Genomic DNA, 21349 nt, shown 5'->3' with positions numbered 1-21349 from the left:
CCCTAACACTGGGACCCGGGCCCTGCCCCTAAAGCCCTAACCCTGGGCCCCGGGCCCTGGCCCTAAAGCCCTAACCCCCAGGGCCCCGGGCCCTGGCCCTAAAGCCCTAACCCTGGGCCCCGGGCCCAGGCCCTAAAGCCCTAACCCTGGGCCCCGGTCCCCGGCCCTAAAGCCCTAACCCTGGGCCCCGGTCCCCGGCCCTAAAGCCCTAAACCTGGGCCCCGGGACCCGGCCCTAAAGCCCTAACCCTGGGCCTCGGGCCCCGGCCCTAAAGCCCTAACCCTGGGCCCCGGACCCTGGCCCAAAAGCCCTAAACCTGGTCCCCGGGCATTGGCCCTAACGCCCTAACCCTGGGCCCCGGGCCCTGGCCCTAAAGCCCTAACCCTGGGCCACGGGCCCTGGTCCTAAAACTCTAACCCTGGGCCCAGGGCCCTGAGCCTAAAACCCTAACCCAGGGCCCTGGCCCTGACCCTAAAACCCTAATACTGAGCCTTGGCCCTTACCCTAAAACCCTAACCCTGGGCCCTGGCCCTGATCAAAAAACCCTAACTGTGGGCCCTGACCCTAAAACAACCCTAACCCTGGGCCCTGACCCTAAAACAACCCTAACCCTGGGCCCTGACCCTAAAACAACCCTAACACTGGGCCCTGGCCCTGACCCTAAAACAACCCTAACCCTGGGCCCTGGCCCTGACCCTAAAACAACCCTAACCCTGGGCTCTGGCCCTGAGCCTAAAATCCTAACCCAGGGCCCTGGACCTGAGCCTAAAACCCTAACCCTGGGCCCTGACCCTAAAACCCTAACCCTGGGCCCTGACCCTAAATCCCTAACCCTGGGCCCTGACCCTAAAACTCTAACCCTGGGCCCTGGCCCTGACCCTAAAAACCTAACACTGGGCCCTGGCCCTGAGCCTAAAACCCTATCCCTGGGCCCTGGACCTGAGCCTAAAACCCTAACCCTGGGCCCTGACCCTAAAACAACCCTAAACCTGGGCCCTGGCCCTGACCCTAAAACAACCCTAACCCTGGGCCCTGACCCTAAAACAACCCTAACCCTGGGCCCTGACCCTAAAACAACCCTAACCCTGGGCCCTGACCCTAAAACATCCCTAACCCTGGGCCCTGACCCTAAAACAACCCTAAGCCTGGGCCCTGACCCTAAAACAACCCTAACCCTGGGCCGGGACCCTAAAACAACCCTAACCCTGGGCCCTGACCCTAAAACACCCCTAACCCTGGGCCCTGTCCCTAAAACAACACTAACCCTGGGCCCTGACCCTAAAACACCCCTAACCCTGGGCCCCGACCCTAAAACAACCCTAACTTAGGGCCCCGGGCCCTGACCCTAAAACAACCCTAACCCTGGGCCCCGGGCGCTGACCCTAAAGCCCTAACCCTAGGCCCCGGGCCCTGGTCCTAAAGCCCTAAACCTGGACCCCGGGCCCTGACCCTAAGCCCTAACACTGGGCCCCGGGCCCTGCCCCTAAAGCCCTAACCCTGGGCCCCGGGCCCTGGCCCTAAAGCCCTAACCCTGGGCCCCGGGTCCTGGCCCTACAGCCCTAACCCTGGGCCCCGGGCCCTGGCCCTGAAGCCCTAACCCTGGGCCCCGGGCCCTGGCCCTGAAGCCCTAACCCTGGGCCCCGGGCTCTGGCCCTGAAGCCCTAACCCTGGGCCCCGGGCCCTGGCCCTAACGCCCTAACCCTGGGCCACGGGCCCTGGCCCTAAAGCCCTAACCCTGGGCCCGGGGCCCTAAGCCTAAAACCCTAACCCTGGGCCCTGGCCCTGAGCCTAAAACCCTAACCCTGGGCCCTGGCCCTCAGCCTAAAACCCTAACCCTGGGCCCTGGCCCGGAGCCTAAAACCCTAACCCTGGGACCTGGCCCTGAGCCTAAAACCCTAACCCTGGGCCCTGGCCCTGCGCGTAAAACCTTAACCCTGGGCCCTGACCCTGAACCTAAAGCCCTAAACTTGGGCTCTGGCCCTGAGCCTGAAACCCCAACCCTGGGCCCTAGACCTCAGCCTGAAACCCTAACCCTGGGCCCTGACCCTAAAACAAACCTAACCCTGGGCCCTGACCCTAAAACAACCCTAACCCTAGGCCCTGACCCTAAAACAACCTTAACCCTGGGCCCTGACCCTAAAACAACCCTAACCCTGGGCCCTGACCCTAAAACAACCCTAACCCAGGGCCCTGACCCTAAAACAACACAAACCCTGGGCCCTGACCCTAAAACAACACTAACCCTGGGCCCTGACCCTAAAACAACCCTAACCCAGGGCCCTGACCCTAAAACAACCCTAACCCAGGGCCCTGACCCTAAAACAACACTAACCCTGGGCCCTGACCCTAAAACAACACTAACCCTGGGCCCTGACCCTAAAACAACCCTAACTTAGGGCCCCGGGCCCTGACCCTAAAAGAACCCTAACCCTGGGCCCCGGGCCCTGGCCCTAAAGCCCTAAACCTGGTCCCCGGGCCCTGGCCCTAAAGCCCTAACCCTGGACCACGGGCCCTGTCCCTATAGCCCTAACCCTGGGCCACGGGCCCTGGCCCTAAAACCCTAACCCTGGGCCCTGGCCCTGAGCCTAAAACCCTAACCCTGGGCCCTCACCCTAAAACAACCCTAACCCTGGGCTCTGACCCTAAAGCAACCCTAACCCTGGGCCCTGACCCTAAAACAACCCTAACCATTGGCCCTGACCCTAAAACAACCCTAACCCTGGGCCCTGACCCTAAAACAACCCTAACCCTGGGCCCTGACCCCAAAACAACCCTAACCCTGGGCCCTGTCCCTAAAACAACCCTAACCCTGGGCCCTGACCCTAAAACAACCCGAACCCTTGGCCCTGACCCTAAATCAACCCCAACCCTGGGCCCTGACCCTAAAACAACCCTAACCCTGGTCCCTAACTCTAAAACAACCATAACCATGGGCCCTGGCCCTGACCCTAAAACAACCCTAACCCTGGGCCCTGGCCATGACCCTAAAACAACCCTAACCCTGGGCCCTGGCCCTGACCCTAAAACAACCCTAACCCTGTCCCCTGGCCCTGACCCTAAAATAACCCTAACCCTGGGCCCTGGCCCTGAGCCTAAAACCCTAACCCTGGGCCCCGGGCCCTGCCCCTAAAGCCCTAACCCTGGGCCCCGGGCCCTGGTCCTAAAGCCCTAACCCTGGGCCCCGGGCCCTGCCCCTAAAGCCCTAACACTGGGACCCGGGCCCTGCCCCTAAAGCCCTAACCCTGGGCCCCGGGCCCTGGCCCTAAAGCCCTAACCCCCAGGGCCCCGGGCCCTGGCCCTAAAGCCCTAACCCTGGGCCCCGGGCCCAGGCCCTAAAGCCCTAACCCTGGGCCCCGGTCCCCGGCCCTAAAGCCCTAACCCTGGGCCCCGGTCCCCGGCCCTAAAGCCCTAAACCTGGGCCCCGGGACCCGGCCCTAAAGCCCTAACCCTGGGCCTCGGGCCCCGGCCCTAAAGCCCTAACCCTGGGCCCCGGACCCTGGCCCAAAAGCCCTAAACCTGGTCCCCGGGCCTTGGCCCTAACGCCCTAACCCTGGGCCCCGGGCCCTGGCCCTAAAGCCCTAACCCTGGGCCACGGGCCCTGGTCCTAAAACTCTAACCCTGGGCCCAGGGCCCTGAGCCTAAAACCCTAACCCAGGGCCCTGGCCCTGACCCTAAAACCCTAATACTGAGCCTTGGCCCTTACCCTAAAACCCTAACCCTGGGCCCTGGCCCTGATCAAAAAACCCTAACTGTGGGCCCTGACCCTAAAACAACCCTAACCCTGGGCCCTGACCCTAAAACAACCCTAACCCTGGGCCCTGACCCTAAAACAACCCTAACCCTGAGCCCTGACCCTAAAACAACCCTAACACTGGGCCCTGGCCCTGACCCTAAAACAACCCTAACCCTGGGCCCTGGCCCTGACCCTAAAACAACCCTAACCCTGGGCTCTGGCCCTGAGCCTAAAATCCTAACCCAGGGCCCTGGCCCTGAGCCTAAAACCCTATCCCTGGGCCCTGACCCTAAAACAACCCTAAATTTGGGCCCTGGCCCTGACCTTAAAACAACATTAACCCTGGGCCCAGGCCCTGACCCTTAAACAACCCTAAACCTGGGCCCTGGCACTGACCCTAAAACAACCCTAACCCTGGGCCCTGACCCTAAAACAACCCTAACCCTGGGCCCTGACCCTAAAACAACCCTAACCCTGGGCCCTGACCCTAAAACAACCCTAACCCTGGGCCCTGACCCTAAAACAACCCTAACCCTGGGCCCTGGCCCTGAGCCTAAAACCCTAACCCTGCGTCCTGGCCGTGAGCCTAAAACCCTAACCCTGGGCCCTAACCCTAAAAGAACCATAACCCTGGGCCCTGACCCTAAAACAACCCTAACCCTGGGCCCTGACCCTAAAACAAACCTAACCCTGGGCCCTGACCCTAAAACAACCATAACCCTGGGCCCTGGCCCTGACCCTAAAAGAACCCTAACCCTGGGACCTGGCCATGACCCTAAAACGACCCTAACCCTGGGCCCTGGCCCTGACTCTAAAACAACCCTAAACCTGGGCCCTGGCCCTGAGCCTAAAACCCTAACCCTGGGCCCTGAACCTAAAACAACCCTAACTTTGGTCCCTGGCCCTGACCCTAAAACAACCCTAACCCTGGGCCCTGGCCCTGACCCTAAAACAACGCTAACCCTGGGCCCTGGCACTGACCCTATAACAACCCTAACCCTGGGCCCTGACCCTAAAACAACCCTAGGCAGCCTAGGCAGGAGGATCGCTTGAGGCCAGGAGTTGGAGACCAATCAGTGTTAAATAGTGAGACTCTGTGTCTACCAAAAAAAAGAGACATTAGCCAGGTGTGGTAGTGGTGAACACCCGTAGTTCCAGCTACCTGGGAGTCTCGGGTGGGAGAAATCCCTTGAGCCTGGGAAGTCTACACTACAGTGAGCCAAGATTGTGCCACTGCACTCCAGCCTGGGCGACAGAGTGAGACCCTGTCTTAGAAAGAAAAAAGAAAAGAAAGTGTTAATCCCCCTATGGGAATCTCCTCTTCTCCTGCTTTCTCTGGAACCTCACTTGTCGGTTCTTCCTCCCACTCTCCTGTATCTTTAACCTATCCCCCACTTTTAGCTCCTTCCCATCATCATTTAAATTACTCAAACTTCTTCTGTTTTAAAAACCTCTCCCTAAACTCAGGGAGAGGTCTCCTGCACACCCATTGAGCCATCTGCTCTCCCTGGTGCCTTCTCCACAGCAGCCAGAGCCATGTCTCTAATCCATGAATCTCATCAGGTTACTCCCCCAATGCATTAGTATTGGAAGCGATGGTGCGGATTAGAACAGTGTTAAGGCACGGTGTGGATTTTATTACATTAGTATTGGAAGCGATGGTGTGGACTAGATCAGTGATAGGCCACGGTGTGCATATTATTACATTAGTATTGGAAGCAATGGTGCGGATTAGATCAGTGTTAGGGCATGGTGTGGATATTATTACATTAGTACTGGAGGCGATGGTGTGGATTAGATCAGTGTTAGGGCATGCTCTGGATATTATTACATTAGTATTGGAAGCGACGGTGTGCATTAGATCAGTGATAGGCCATGGTGTGGATATTATTACATTACTATTGGAAGCGATGGTGTGGATTAGATCAGTGTTAGGGCATGGTGTGGATATTATTACATTAGTACTGGAAGCGATGGTGTGGAATAGATCAGTGTTAAGGCATCGTGTGGATATTACTACATTAGTATTGGAGGCGATGGTGTGGACTAGATCAGTGATAGGGCATGGTGTGGATATTATTACATTAGTATTGGAAGTGATGGTGTGGATTAGATCAGTGTTAAGGCATGGTTTGGATATTATTACATTAGTACTGGAGGCGACGGTGTGGATTAGATCACTGATAGGGCATGGTGTGGATATTACTACATTAGTATTGGAAGCGATGGTGTGGATTAGATCAGTGATAGGGCATGGTGCGGATATTATTACATTAGTATTGGAAGCGATGGTGCAGATTAGATCAGTGATAGGGCATGGTGTGGATATTATTACATTAGTAGTGGAAGCGATGGTGTGGACTAGATCAGTGATAGGGCATGGAGTGGATATTATTACATTGGTATTGGAGGCGATGGTGTGGATTAGAGCAGTGATAGGGCATGGTGTGGATATTATTACATTAGTATTGGAAGCGATGGTGCAGATTAGATCAGTGATAGGGCATGGTGTGGATATTATTACATTAGTAGTGGAAGCGATGGTGTGGACTAGATCAGTGATAGGGCATGGAGTGGATATTATTACATTGGTATTGGAGGCGATGCTGTGGACTAGATCAGTGATAGGGCATGGTGTGGATATTACTACATTACTATTGGAAGCGATGCTGTGGATTAGATCAGTGACAGGGCATGGTGTGGATATTATTACACTAGTATTGGAAGCGATGGTGTGGATTAGATCACTGTTAAGGCATGGTGTGGATATTATTATATTAGTACTGGAGGCGATGGTGTGGACTAGATCAGTGATAGGGCATGGTGTGGATATTATTACATCAATATTGCAACCGTTGTTGTGGATTAGAACAGTGTTAGGCCATGATGTGGATAGTATTACATTATTATTGGAAGCGATGGTGTGGATTGGACCAGTGATAGGGCATGGTGTGGATATTATTACATTAGTATTGGAGGCGATGGTGTGGATTAGATCACTCATAGGGCATGGTGTGGATATTATTTCATTAGTACTGGAGGCGACGGTGTGGATTAGATCACTGATAGGGCATGGTGTGGATATTACTACATGAGTATTGGAAGTGATGGTGTGGATTAGATCAGTGTTAAGGCATGGTGCGGATATTATTACATTACTACTGGAAGCGATGGTGTGGATTACATCAGTGGTAGGGCATGGTGTGGATATTATTACATTAGTATTGGAAGCGATGTTGTGGATTAGATCAGTGACAGGGCATGGTGTGGATATTATTACATTAGTATTGGAAGCGATGGTGTGGATTAGATCACAGTTAAGGCATGCTGTGGATATTACTACATTAGTACTGGAGGTGATGGTGTGGACTAGATCAGTGATAGGGCATGGTGTGGATATTATTACATTAGTATTGGAAGCGATGTTGTGGATTAGATCAGTGACAGGGCATGGTGTGGATATTATTACATTAGTATTCGAAGCGATGGTGTGGATTAGATCACAGTTAAGGCATGGTGTGGATATTATTACATTAGTACTGGAGGTGATGGTGTGGACTAGATCAGTGATAGGGCATGGTGTGGATATTATTACATTAATATTGAAAGCGTTGTTGTGGACTAGAACAGTGTTGGGGCATGGTGTGGACAGTATTACATTACTATTGGAAGCGATGGTGTGGACTAGATCAGTGATAGGGCATGTTGTGGATGTTATTACATTAGTATTGGAAGCGATGGTATGGCCTAGATCAGTGATAGGGCAGAGTGTGGATATTATTACATTAGTATTGGAAGCAATGTTGTGGACTAGATCAGTGATAGGGAATGTTGTGGATTTTACTACATTTGTATTGGAAGCGATCGTGTGGATTAGATCAGTGATAAGGCATGGTGTGGATATTATTACATTTGTATTGGAAGCGATGGAGTGCACTAGATCAGTGATAGGGAATGTTGTGGATATTACTACATTAGTATGAGAAGCGATGGTGTGGATTAGATCAGTGATAGGGCATGGTGTGTATATTAATACACTAATATTGGAAGCAATGATCTGGACTAGATCAGTTATAGGACATGGTGTGTATATTACTACATTAGTATTGGAAGCGATGCTGTGGACTAGACCAGTGATAGGGCATGGTGTGTATATTACTACATTAGTATTGGAAGCGATGCTGTGGACTAGACCAGTGTTAGGGCATGGTGGGGATATTACCACGTTAGTATTGGAAACGATGTTGTGGACTAGATCAGTGTTAGGGCATGGTCCGGATATTACTACATTAGTATTGGAAGCGATGGTGTGGACTAGATCAGTGATATGCCATGGTGTAGATATGACTACATTAGTATTCGAAGCGATGGTGTGCACTAGATCAGTGATAGGGCACGGTGTGGATATTACTACATTAGTATTGGAAGCGATGGTGTGGATTAGATCAGTGATAGGGCATGGTGTGGATATTACTACATTAGTATTGGAAGTGATTGTGTGGACTAGATCAGAGTTAGGGCATGGTGGGGATATTACCACATTAGTATTGGAAGCGATGGTGTGGACTAGATCAGTGTTAGGGCATGGTCTCGATATCACTACATTACTATTGGAAGCGATGGTGTGGACTAGATCAGTGATAGGGCATGGTGTGGATATTATTACATTATTATTGGAAGTGATGGTGTGGATTAGATCAGCGATAGGGCATGGTGTGGATATTATTACATTAGTATTGGGAGTGATGGTGTGGATTAGATCAATGATAGGCCATGGTGGGGATATTATTTCATTACTATTGGAAGTGATTGTGTGGATTAGATCGGCGTTAAGGCATGGTGTCGATATTACTCCATTAGTACTGGAAGCGATGGTGTGGATTAGATCAGGGATAGGGCATGGTGTGGATATTACTACATTAGTATTGGAAGCGATAGTGTGGATTAGATCAGTGACAGGGCATGGTGTGGATATTATTTCATTAGTATTGGAAGCGATGGTGTGGATTATATCAGTGATAGGGCATGCTGTGGATATTATTACATTAGTATTTGTGGCGATGGTCTGGACTAGATCAGTGATAGGGCATGGTGTAGATATTATGACATTACTATTGGAAGCGATGGTGTGGATTAGATCAGTGATAGGGCATGGTGTGGATATTATTACATTAGTATTGGATGTGATGGTGTGGATTATGTCAGTGGTAGGGCATGGTGTGGATATTATTACATTAGTATTGGAAGCGATGGTGTGGATTAGATCAGTGATAGGGCATGGTGTGTATATTATTACATTAGTATTGGAATCGATGGTGTGGATTAGATCAGTGATAGGGCATGGTGTGTATATTATTACATTAGTATTGGAAGCGATGGTGTGGACTAGATCAGTGATAGGGCATGGTGTGGATATTATTACATTAGTATTGGAAGCGATGGTGTGGACTAGATCAGTGATAGGGCATGGTGTGGATATTACTACATTAGTATTGGAAGCGATGGTGTGGATTAGATCAGTTATAGGGCATGGTGTGGATATTATTACATTAGTATTGGAAGCGATGGTGTGGATTAGATCAGTGATAGGGCATGGTGTGGATATTATTAAATTAGTATTGGAAGCGATGGTGTGGACTAGATCAGTGATAGAGCATGGTGTGGATATTATTACATTAGTATTGGAAGCGATGTTGTGGACTAGATCAGTGATAGGGCATGGTCTGTATATCACTACATTAGTATTGGAAGCGATGGTGTGGACTAGATCAGTGTTAGGGCATGGTGTGGATATTATTACATTAGTATTGGAAGCGATGGTGTGGATTAGATCAGTGATAGGGCATGGTGTGGATAAAACTACATTAGTATTGGAAGCGATGGTGTGGACTAGATCCGTGATAGGGCTAGGTGTCCATATTATTACATTAGTATTGGAAGCGATGGTGTGGATCATGTCAGTGATAGGGCATGGTGTGGATATTGCTACATCAGTATTGGAAGCGATGGTATGGATTAGATCAGTGATAGGGCACGGTGTGGATAATATTACATTAGTATTGGAAGCGATGGTGTGGACTAGATCAGTGTTAGGGCATAGTGTGGATATTATTACATTAGTATTGGAAGCGATGGTGTGGATTAGGTCAGTGATAGGGCATGGTGTGGATATTACTACATTAGTATTGGAAGTGATGGTGTGGATTAGATCAGTGATAGGGCATGGTGTGGATATTGCTACGTCAGTATTGGAAGCGATGGTGTGGATTAGATCAGTGATAGGGCATGGTGTGGATATTACTACATTAGTATTGGAAGTGATGGTGTGGATTAGATCAGTGATAGGGCATGGTGTGGATATTGCTACGTCAGTATTGGAAGCGATGGTGTGGATTAGATCAGTGATAGGGCATGGTGTGGATATTATTACATTAGTATTGGAACCGATGGTGTGGATTAGATCAGTGATAGGGCATGGTGTGGATATTGCTACATCAGTATTGGAGGCGATGGTGTGGATTAGATCAGTGATAGGGCATGGTGTGGATATTACTTCATTAGCATTGGAAGCGATGGTGTGGACTAGCTCAGTGATAGGGCATGGTGTGGATATTATTACATTAGTATTGGAAGTGATGGTGTGGATTAGATCAGTGATAGGGCATGGTGTGCATATTATTACATTAGTATTGGAAGCGATGGTGTGGACTAGAGCAGTGATAGGGCATGGTGTGGATATTATTACATTATTATTGGAAGTGATGGTGTGGATTAGATCAGCGATAGGGCATGGTGTGGATATTATTACATTAGTATTGGGAGTGATGGTGTGGATTAAATCAATGATAGGCCAAGGTGGGGATATTATTCCATTAGTATTGGAAGTGATGGTGTGGATTAGATTGGCGTTAAGGCATGGTGTCGATATTACTACATTAGTATTGGAAGCGATGGTGTGGATTAGATCAGTGTTAGGGCATGGTGTGGATATTATTACATTAGTATTGGAAGCGATGGTGTGGACTAGATCAGTGATAGGGCATGGTGTGGATATTATTACATTAGTATTTGAAGCGATGGTGTGGATTACATCAGTGTTAGGGCATGGTGTGGATATTATATGGGTGTTAGGGCACGGTGTGGATATCATAGTAATGTAGGGCACAGTGTGATTATTATATTAGAGGCCACTGTAAGAATATATATTAGCAGCCACTGTGTCTTGGACGTTGACAATGATACTAGGGTGTACTCCAAACAGTGCGATTTGTGGGTTTTCTTTTTCTAGATGAAGTTCTTCCTCTGCAGAGTACTCTAAATACTCACTCCTTGGCACTCAGGGCCGTGGACAGGAGCTTTTTACTCACCAATGAAGAACACCAAGTTAACACGACCCTCGTGCTGCCCTGAGGAAGTTGAAGCTCCTCGCTGCTTCTGGCACCTCCGCGGGAAGTTCGTTGGGGCGGGATCGCGCGCCCTCTGGTGGCTCCGTGGTTCAGCACAGACGCTCTTGCCCACAGTTTCTCGGCGGATGTGCGCCCCCTCCTGGCTGTCCTGAAATACCTATAAAATTCAATATTCAGTTTATTCAGTGTCATAATTTTGGAAATTCAAACCGAAGTAAAGTCCACTATATCCATACCCTTCCCATAAATGGTGATGGAAGAATTATTTGGAAGCCAAATGGAATGAAATGACTCTATACACAAATTAAAACACAAAAACCTACTCAAAATAGTCCAGAGACTACAACTTCAAATGCAAAACTATAATCTAAAAGAAAACCTAAGAGACATTGGATCTGGTGTTGAGTTTTTACACACAGCATCAAGTGCCAATTCGTGAAAATACTGAGAACAGACTTTATAAAGCTAAATTTTCTACTATGAAAAACCCTATTCAGAGAACAAAAAGACAAGACACACTGTGAGAAGATATTTAGAAAATACAAACGTGATTTTAAAAACTGTATGGAAGATACACAAAGAACTCTTCAAACGAACACTAAGAAAACTAAAAACCCAAATAAAACTGGGTAAATATCTGAACAGACATCCAGCCAAATAAAATGTATAGATAGCAGGCCAGGTGTGGTGGCTCATGCCTATAACCCCAGCACTTTGGGAGGCTGAGGCGGGTGAGTCACCTGAGGTCAGGAATTTGAGATCAGCCTGGCCAACATAGTGATACCCCCTCTCTACTAAAAATACAAAAAAATTAGCCACGCATGGTGGTGGGTGCCTGTAATCCCAGCTACTTGGGAGGCTGATGCAAGAGAATTGCTTGAACATCGGAGGTGGAGGTTGCAGTGACCCAAGATCACGCCACTGCACTCCAGCCTGAGTGACAGAACGAGACTCTATCTCAATAAAAAAAAAAAGAAAAAAGAAAAAAAAGAAAATATACAGATATCACATAATCACACAAAAGGATGCTCAATATATCTCATTAGGAGACTGCAAATTAAAATAATGCTGAGATATCACTGCACACCTAGTACAACTGTGGTACTCTTAAAAAAGCTCAACAGTAACAATTGGAGGTTGAAGAACAATAGGTACGGCCATTCATTACTGGCAGAATGCATGAATGGGTACAGCCACTTTGGGAAATAGTTTGACAGTTTTTCCCAAAGATAAACAAGTCTTACCTTACAATCCAACAAATGCACCCCTAAATTGTGTATGTTTAGACAGCTGCTTTGAAAAATTATGTTCAAACAAAAACTAGCATGTAATTATATACGAGGCACTCTACTCATAATGGCCAAAACTTGAAGTAATCAGAACGTTCTTCAATAGCTGAATGCATAATCAATTTGAAGTACAACCACGCAATGGAACACCATTCACCAACAGAAAGGAATGAACTGTCAATCCATGAAAACAAATGAATGAATCTTGCATCTATGTTGCTAAGTAAAGGGTGGCAGTATGAAGATGCTATACATTATATGACTCCATTCATATAACATTCTGGAAAAAGCACAACCAAAGAGATGATAGTCAGATCAGTGACTGTCTGGGGTGGGGATTTGAAGTATTCTGTATGCTGCTTCAGTAGTGGATATCTGACACTATGCATTTGATAAAACCCACAGAATTTTAATGCACAAAGAACAAATCACAATCTACACAAATTAAATGATTTAGGATGTGGAAGTATCTAAGGACAAAATACAGAGTGCAACCAAGAATCGAACTGTATTACCAATGTATGTTGCAAGTGGTGGGCCAAAGGTGCTGAGCTGGAAATGAGTAGAAGCCATAGACTAAAAACAAAACGTACTATATACACCAACAGTGGACTCTATTTTATAAAGTTATTTCCCATAGGGATAATAGTTAATTTTGAAACTACTATATCTGTAAAAAGAAAAATAACCACGATTTTCCTCTATACTATCAACACTCCACTTTTAACAGCAAATTGTGGGGGGGTGGGGGGTGTTTCCCATACCAACCAATATTCCAACTCTCTGGAAAACAATTGGGTATCCTGTAATTCAACTGTGACACTGATTACCTGGAGTTAGTATACACCCTACAAGTTAAGGGCTTAGTAACACCAGACTGTCCACAACCTCAGATGCCAATCACAAGTAGTGAATCCCCAGTTTACCCAAACTTCTATATGACTCGGCCAGAAACTAGGCATTCCTACACCCCCTCTTCAGGTTTGACAATTTGCTATGATGGCTTATGGAACTAGGAAATACTTACTTATGTTTACTAGTTATTATGGTCTCAATGTGTGTACACCCCCACCCCAAATTCCTATTTTGAAATGTAATCCCCAAAGGGATGGTATTCAGAGGTAACCGAGAGGTGATCGGATCATGAGAGTGCTGTCCTCATGAATGAAACCAGTGCCCTTATAAAAGCATCTAGGAGCCCATTTCCCCATTCTGCCATGTCACGACATGCTAGAAGGCACTATCTATGATAGATGAGCCCTCACTAGACATCAAATCTGTCAGCCTTGATCTGGAACTTTCCAAATTCCATATTTTAGGAATTTTTATGGAAGCTTCATCATGTAGACATGACGGATTATTAACTCCATTTCCAGTCCCTTCACACCCTCAAAGGATTGCATGTTAAGCTAAAAGTTACAACCTTCTTATCATGGCTTGGTCTTTCTGGTGACCATCCCCATCCTGAAACCATCCAGGAACCCACAGAGTGTCCTTATTAGAACAGAAGCCATTCCTATTATCCAGGAGATTCCAAGAGATTTAGGAACTCTGCGTCAGGAACCAGGGCCAAAGACCAAATATTAGAACACAAGATGCTCCTAGCACCCCTACTGTTCAGGAAATTATAATAGTTTTAGAAGCTCTGTACCAGGAACTGCAGACACAGACCAAACATATATTTCTTATTAAGTCCCAACCTGGAATCTTGATCAAGAATGAACTCCTTGTTCCCAATGGTACAAGGGATGAAATAAATGGCAGATAGTAGGAGCCAGGTTCCTCACTATTACAGTGAGAAGTTACAGATAAAAAATAGGGAAGCCTAGAATGATCTCTGTCATAATGAGTCAGAATATATATATATACAACCTAAGTATAAACTCACATTTAGCTTAACATATACATAGATGGTTCCACATAGAAACCTTTATAATTAAGTGGGTACATATAAGTTAGAAGACACACATATATTTCTTTGCACTGTCAGCTGTAAGTGTCATGACGCAATGACCACATTTAGTGGCCAGATGTAAGTTTTTCATACCATTCTCTAACAAAAGAAATCAGGGCTATTAGAAGAAATAGCTGAAACTAGGACTGGGACAGAAAATATATGAGCCAGGGTACTTTTGAAGTAACAGAAATAAATTATAAAAAAAAACCATGAAATTATGTAAAAGGAGCCAGTGGAAAGAGCTACCAATGGCCACAGCTATGAACAAAGAGCAACAAAATACTGTACAATTAGATAACCACCAAAAGATTAAAGTAACTATCTGTGGACCCATACTGGTATAAATAAATGATTAAACAGATATGCAAATGGGCTGAATAGAAATCTCTTATACAGAAGAATTCCAAATACCTGATATAGACAGCCATCAAGGAGGTGGGGCTAACTCCCCACTCCTTTAAGTATGAGCTCTGCATGATGACTTCCTCCAAAAGCATACATACAATATAGACATGGGAAAAAAGTAACCTCACAGTGAAAAACCTGAAAACACTGCCTCAACCAAGTGATAAAAGTTAACATTAATGGTGATAACACATCTTGAGAGCATGAAGTGACTACACTAGCACTTGCAAACCAAAAATAAAATTCAAAGATCTTTCCCACAACCACCTCTCCACCAGGGGACACCAAAGTTAACCTGGAAGACTGGTTCAGGCTATGATGGGAAAGAGGTGGTCAGACATGCCTCATGATGCCCTCCTCCCTTTTGGAATTCAGGAAAAGCCAATCAGCATTTAACATCAACACAACCTAAAATCTGATAAGAAACATTTACAATCTATTCTCTCTGAAGCCTGCTACCTGGAAGCTTCATCTCCATGACAAAACCTTGGTCTCCATAACCCCTTATCATAGCCCAGACACTCCTTTCTATTGATAGTAAGTCTTTCAACAAACTGCCAGTCAGAAAAATTTTAAATGTACCTATAACCTGGAAGCCCCACCCCACCCTAATCCATTGGGTTGTCCCACCTTTCTGGACCGAACCAATATATATCTTAAATACACTTGATTGATGTCTCCTATCTCCCTAAAATGTATAGAACCAACCTGCACCCCAACGACCTTGAGCACATGTTCTCAGGGTCTCCTGAGGGCTGTGTCAAGGGCCATGGTCACTCATATTTGGCTCAGAATACATCTCTTCAAATATTTCACAGTCTTTGACTCTTTTTGTGGACACACTACACATCTGCTCTGCTTCCCGCAAACCCCTAAACCCAGGCTGATTATGAGAAAAACCCCAAGTAAACCACAATGGAGGACATTCTACACAATACCTGACCAATCCTCCTAACACTGTTCCAGGTCCTCAGAAGTAAAGTCGGAGAGACTGTCACAGCCAAGAAGAGCCTGACATGATGACTAAATGTCCTATGGGATCCTAGATAGGATCCTGGGAGAGAAAAAGGCAGAACTAAGGGAAACCAAATAAGATGTGAGCTTATTTAATAATGTAGTAATACCCAGTCATTAAGTATGATGAGAAATGATGTAAGATGTTGGTCAGGAGTGGTGGCTCATGTCTGTAATCCCAGCACTTTGGGAGGCTGAGGCGGGCGGATCACCTGAGATCAGGAGTTCAAGACCAGCCTGGCCAACGTGGTGAAACCTCATCTCTACTAAAAATACAAAAATTAGCCGGGCATGATGGCAGGCGCCTGTAATACCAGCTACTCAGGAGGCTGAGGCAGGAGAATCACTTGAACCTGGGAGGCGGAGGTTGCAGTGAGCCGAGATCATGCCACTGCACTCCAGCCTGGTTGAGACTCTGTCTGGGAAAAAAAAAAAAAAAAAGATGTTAAACCTATCTGATACATGTTGATATGTTAAAAAGAGGGGAAACTAGGTTGCATCTACATGGGAAATCTGCATTTTCTTCCCAATTTCTGTATGAATCTAAAACTAATTTAAAATAAAACCACTATTTAAAAATTGTAATTTTTTCAGATATCTGCTAAATTATTTGTACTAAAAATTAGTAATTGACAGTAACTACTCCTATTTTTAAAAATAAGAGCATTCATAATACTGCAAAGTAAATTATACAGACTGATATATACTTTCAAAGAAATGCCCCTTTTACATGTTTTATGTTAAGATAACATATATGTGTAAACATGGTCATATCATTTTTCTTATGGTGTAGTTCACTCTCTAAGAAAGCTGGTCATCTTAGAACCAGGGAAAAAAATTCACATTTTGGAGACTATTTCAATTTACGGCTGGACGTTTTCAAAGTATGACTTTGTGAAAAAAAAAAAAAAGTTCAAATTGATTCCTTGTGACTGGATCACTTATTCTAATGAATGCTTGTCTTTATTTTGTTTCCCAGCATTCCTTTCAGCTACGATACAACAGAAGCAAATATTTGCCACTGGAAAAAAATATTCAAAGACACTCTTAGGTTAATCTATAGCTGATGACAGTCAGTCTAGTCTACATAGCAAGCAGCTTCAAGATATGATTACTTAGCTAAGAGGGAAATGGGACGTGACTGCTGCCTCATTCCCACGCCTCCCTGGACCTGATAATTTACAGGAAGCTGACATTCACAAGATAGAAATTTTCTTTTCTTTCTCAGTATTAAATATGCTGTCACAATAGAAGAAAGCTTTACTGACTTCTTAAATGATGTGTTGAGACCGGAAACCTAAAATGATAGTTACTGAGAATACTGCTAATGCCCTAAGTTTTTAGTCACACCCTCACCTAGGTAGGAACCTAACCAAAAGGGGAGAACTGTTGAACAAATTACGGGAGGTCATAGTTTTGGTCACAACTCCCGCATTAGGCCACACTGAGCAGGCAAAACCAGAATGGAGACACTCACGCTGAATGACACACAACAAAGCTGAAACTTTAAGGAAGTAGATAGATCCCAAAAGAGCTCCCTTTTTCCCTGAAGAGATTCCAGTCTACCTGAGTCAGCATAAAGAAGTCCCCTCTGCTTTAATTCTTACCAAAACAAGTAACTTGAAGTAATCTGATATTAACAAATCAGTTGTTATTTTCTATTGCTCTATTTCCGCCTTACACAACAGTGTTCTGATATTGCCCAGAGGGCACTGAGACCAAATAAAACTTGAAAATGCCACACTGAAAGCAAATAAGTCCTAATAACTCAATTTACAACGATAACAAAGAGTGACACCAATGCCCAAAGTTTTGATCAATATCTCAAAATTGAGAGGCTGACCAAAAGGGAGGAATTCTTACATCAAACAACATTTGGGCTTTAGAAGCCTCCCAAGGAGTCCTTGTAAAGAGTCGCGGCCGGGCGCCGTGGCTCACGCCTGTAATCCCGGCACTTTGGGAGGCCGAGACGGGTGGATCATGAGGTCAGGAAATCGAGACCATCATGGCTTACAAGGTGAAACCCAGTCTCTACTAAAAAAAATACAAAAAAATTAGCCGGACTTGGTGGTGGCAGCCTGCAGTCCCAGCTACTCGGGAGACCGGGACAGGAGAATGGCATGAACCCGGGAGGCGGAGCTTGCTGTGAGCTGAGATCGCGCCACTGCACTCCAGCCTGGGCGACAGAGCGAGACTCCGCCTCAAAAAAGAAAAAAGAAGAAGAAGAAGAATCGCAACCTAATTTAGTATAGAAACAAACTGAAAATCTGACTTGGGAATGTATCATGGTAACAAATTGCGGCGGTTCAGCCAATCACATCAGCCGAGTGTCAGTCAATGGCCGGCAGCCAGCTGTTCAAAACAAGTTCCAAGACGGCAAATCCGAGCTGTAACCAGGTCTGTAACCAATCCAGCAACCTCTATACCTCACTTCTGTTTTCTGTATGTCACTTTTTTTCTCTGGCTATAAATATAACCCGCACATGTTGTGTGGCAGATCATTCTGAACCATTTTTGGTCTGGACTGCTGCCTGATTCTAGAACCACAAAAAAAAGCCAATTAAAACCTGCAAACCCACATTTGTTGTAATTTTGTATTTTAACAGTTGTGCCCTACAAAAGACATTAAGCTGAAATTAATTAAAAATCATTTACGGTCATGATTAGGTCATAAAAAATTGTCAAACATAACAATTCTTCAAAAAAGCTAAAAAGTATATTTTAAAAATATTGTTGATGGAAAAAAGTGCAAAAGTAGATAGGAAAATTACGTACAAAACTAAAAACAGAAGAGAAATTAAAAGTCAAATAATTGCATCAAACTGGAAACCTAGAAAAAATGGGTGATTTCCTAGTAAAAATACACATTAACAAAATGGGCACTGAAATAAGGCAACTATGAATATACCAATTAGCATAGAAAAGCTAAGAAAGGTCCTTAAAGATCTCCCAGTGGAAAAAGGCCCCAGGACCATCTGGGTCCATAGCTTAGTGTAAGCTGACTTAACTAAATGTGATTTTACACTCGTGCATTGCATACATATGATGGTGGTCCCATGAGATAAAAATGGAGCTGAAAAATTCCTTCCTAGCCATCTTGTCATAAGCTCATGGCTCAACGCATTACCTTTTCTCTGTTCTGATACCATGAGAGGAAAATAAATCTCAGGACCCCCAAATCACTAAGCCAAGGGAAAAGTCAAGCTGGGAGCTATGTCAGGCAAACCTGCCCTCATTCTATTCCTAACTAAGATAGCTACAAAGATAAAAAGGTACATACCTCACTCACAATTTGCCCACAAAGAATTTCCTTTTGGACAAAGGACAGACAGCACTCAAAGTCATCCCTCACCTGAGACAGATGCATATCTGATTGCTTCCTCTGCCCTATTATTTATGTAAAAATGCAGATTCATTGAGCCAGACTAAATTGTGTATTCAGTGGAAGGCTGATGAAGGATTCAAAAGAATGCAGCCTTTTGTCTCTAACCTACTTCTGACCTGGAAGCACCCCCACTTCCTGCTTCCAGTTGTCCCGCCTTACTGGGCCAAATGACTGTACATCTTACACGTCTCATGTATCCCTAAAATGTACAAAAGCAAGCTCTACCCTGGCCACCTTGGACACACGTCGTCAGGACCTCCTGAGGCTGTGTCATGGGCGTGTCCTTAATCTTGGCAAAATAAGCTTTCTAAATTGACTGAGGCGCGCCGGCGCAGGCGCGTCCCCTGGGGGGCGGGGGGGGGGAGGCGCGGCGCAGGCGCAGAGACGCACGTCGTTGGGCTGTGGGTTCGGGGGGAGGTGAGTGGTGCAGACGCAGAGTCACACGCCACCGCCGGGGTGGAGCGTTATAGGCGCAGAGACGCACGTCCCCGGGGGCGCGGCGCAGAGACGGGTTGAACCTCAGTAATCCGAAATGCCGGGCTCAGGTGCCCCCTGCTTGCAGCCGGGCACTACAGGACCCGCTTGTCCGCGGTGCCGTCCCAGTGCCCCCCCTGCTAGCGACTAGGGCAACTGCAGGGCCCTCTTGCTTACAGTAGTGGCCAGCGCCCCCTGCTGGTGCCGGGGCACTGCAGGGCTCTCTTGCTCGCAAAATAGTGGCGGCACGCCTCCTGCAGGCAGCTAGGGACGTTGCAGGGCCCTCTTGCTCACAGTGTAGTGGCAGCATGCCCGCCTGCTGGCAGATGGGGACACTGCCAGGCCCTCTTGCTTGCAGTGTAGTCGGGGCACGCCCTCTTCTGGCTGCTGGGGGCACGACAGGATCCTCTTGCTCACAGTGTAGTGGCAGCACGACAGGGCACTGCAGGGTCCTCTTGCTCATGGTGTGGTGCCCGTACGCCACCTGCTGGCAGCTGAGGACACTGCAGGGCCCTCTTGCTCACAGTGTAGTCGTCGTACGCCCACTGCTGGCAGCTGGGGACACTGCCGGACCCTATTGCTGTCAGTGTCGTGGCAGCACACCACCTGCGGGCAGATGGGGACTAGGCAGGGCCCTCTTGGTCCCGGTGTGACGGCCTCCTGCACCACTAAAGTCAGAGCGCCAGTTATTAAGCCCCATCAGTTCTGTAAATTCAAACTGAAACGGAGCTATTACTGGGGAGAGCTGATGTCCCAGTTCTTGTTTAACTTGGAAGAAACATTTTCACCAAGAGGCAGTACAAAGATGGCAGATAACTTCATTGAAAAGAAATACAGTGTAAAGAGCTTATTGTAGAAAAATAGGGAGGAGTGGGCTGAGCGTGCATTAAAGCAGCCTAAGAGTCCTGTGCAGGGAATTTTATTTTGGATTTCTTCACATTCCTGCCTCTGTCTCAAGTCTCCACCTGTTTTCTTTGTCTGGTTTTCCTGCTACTGCCTTAGCTCCCCAACTTGCCCCACTTAGGCTTGTGGGACCTCCTCACTGTTGGTTGAGGTACATGTGTGGTGATCAATACGAATCCACTTTAGCACCAGCCTCCTTCCCACCATCCCAGGCACGCTGACAGCGATCACATTTGTACCTACTGCGCCTGCCTCTTTTGAATGTCCTTCTCTGCCCTAATCTGTACTTATGGTGCCAGGTTTCTCTTAAGAATGTCCCCTTTGGCCTTCTTATCAGCATGTAGCTAGCGATATTCTGACATTTTTATTGCAGAGTGAATGATTGGGGCATCTTCAGAGGAGTTCTAGGGTGTTTCTTTCTGCATAGGCACCTCTTCTCCCTCCTACCCACAATTGACAAGTGCCCATCCACTCCAGCACTAGAGATGCTACTAATATGTGAATTTTTGGTGGTCCCTCCAGGTGAGCCTTCCCAGACTTTCCCTTTTCCAGGAGGGCCCCTCCTGTTCATGTCTAGCTACCTATCTACTCTAACAAAGCCCACTATCCTGTGACTTTCCCAAAAATCGTGAGGGAATGATTAATTGGAAACCATAAGAAATGATATGGATATAGATGAAAACTTTACAACTTACACAAATAATCACTCAAAATCATCCTTACACTAAAAATGCAAAACTATACAACTTCTAGAAGAAACAATAGAAGAAAAGCTATCTGCCT

At 46.7% G+C, this 21349-nt stretch overlaps 1 protein-coding gene across 1 annotated transcript in view; it reads right to left on the bottom strand.

The window, feature by feature from the left end:
• The window catches only part of LOC129523817 (uncharacterized), a 163637-nt gene that overhangs the window by 55733 nt on the left and 86555 nt on the right, over positions 1–21349 (bottom strand). Inside the window, exon 2 of the mRNA XM_063708885.1 lies at positions 11101–11296. Coding sequence (XP_063564955.1) covers positions 11101–11296 — 196 coding nt within the window. The remainder of the gene's footprint in view (positions 1–11100; positions 11297–21349) is intronic.

Source organism: Gorilla gorilla, chromosome 6 (assembly GCF_029281585.2).
Source record: "Gorilla gorilla gorilla isolate KB3781 chromosome 6, NHGRI_mGorGor1-v2.1_pri, whole genome shotgun sequence".
NCBI classification, from domain to species: Eukaryota; Metazoa; Chordata; class Mammalia; order Primates; family Hominidae; genus Gorilla; species Gorilla gorilla.
The sequence above is the reverse complement of the archived record's forward strand: the minus strand, read 5'-3'. Positions and strand labels throughout refer to the sequence as shown.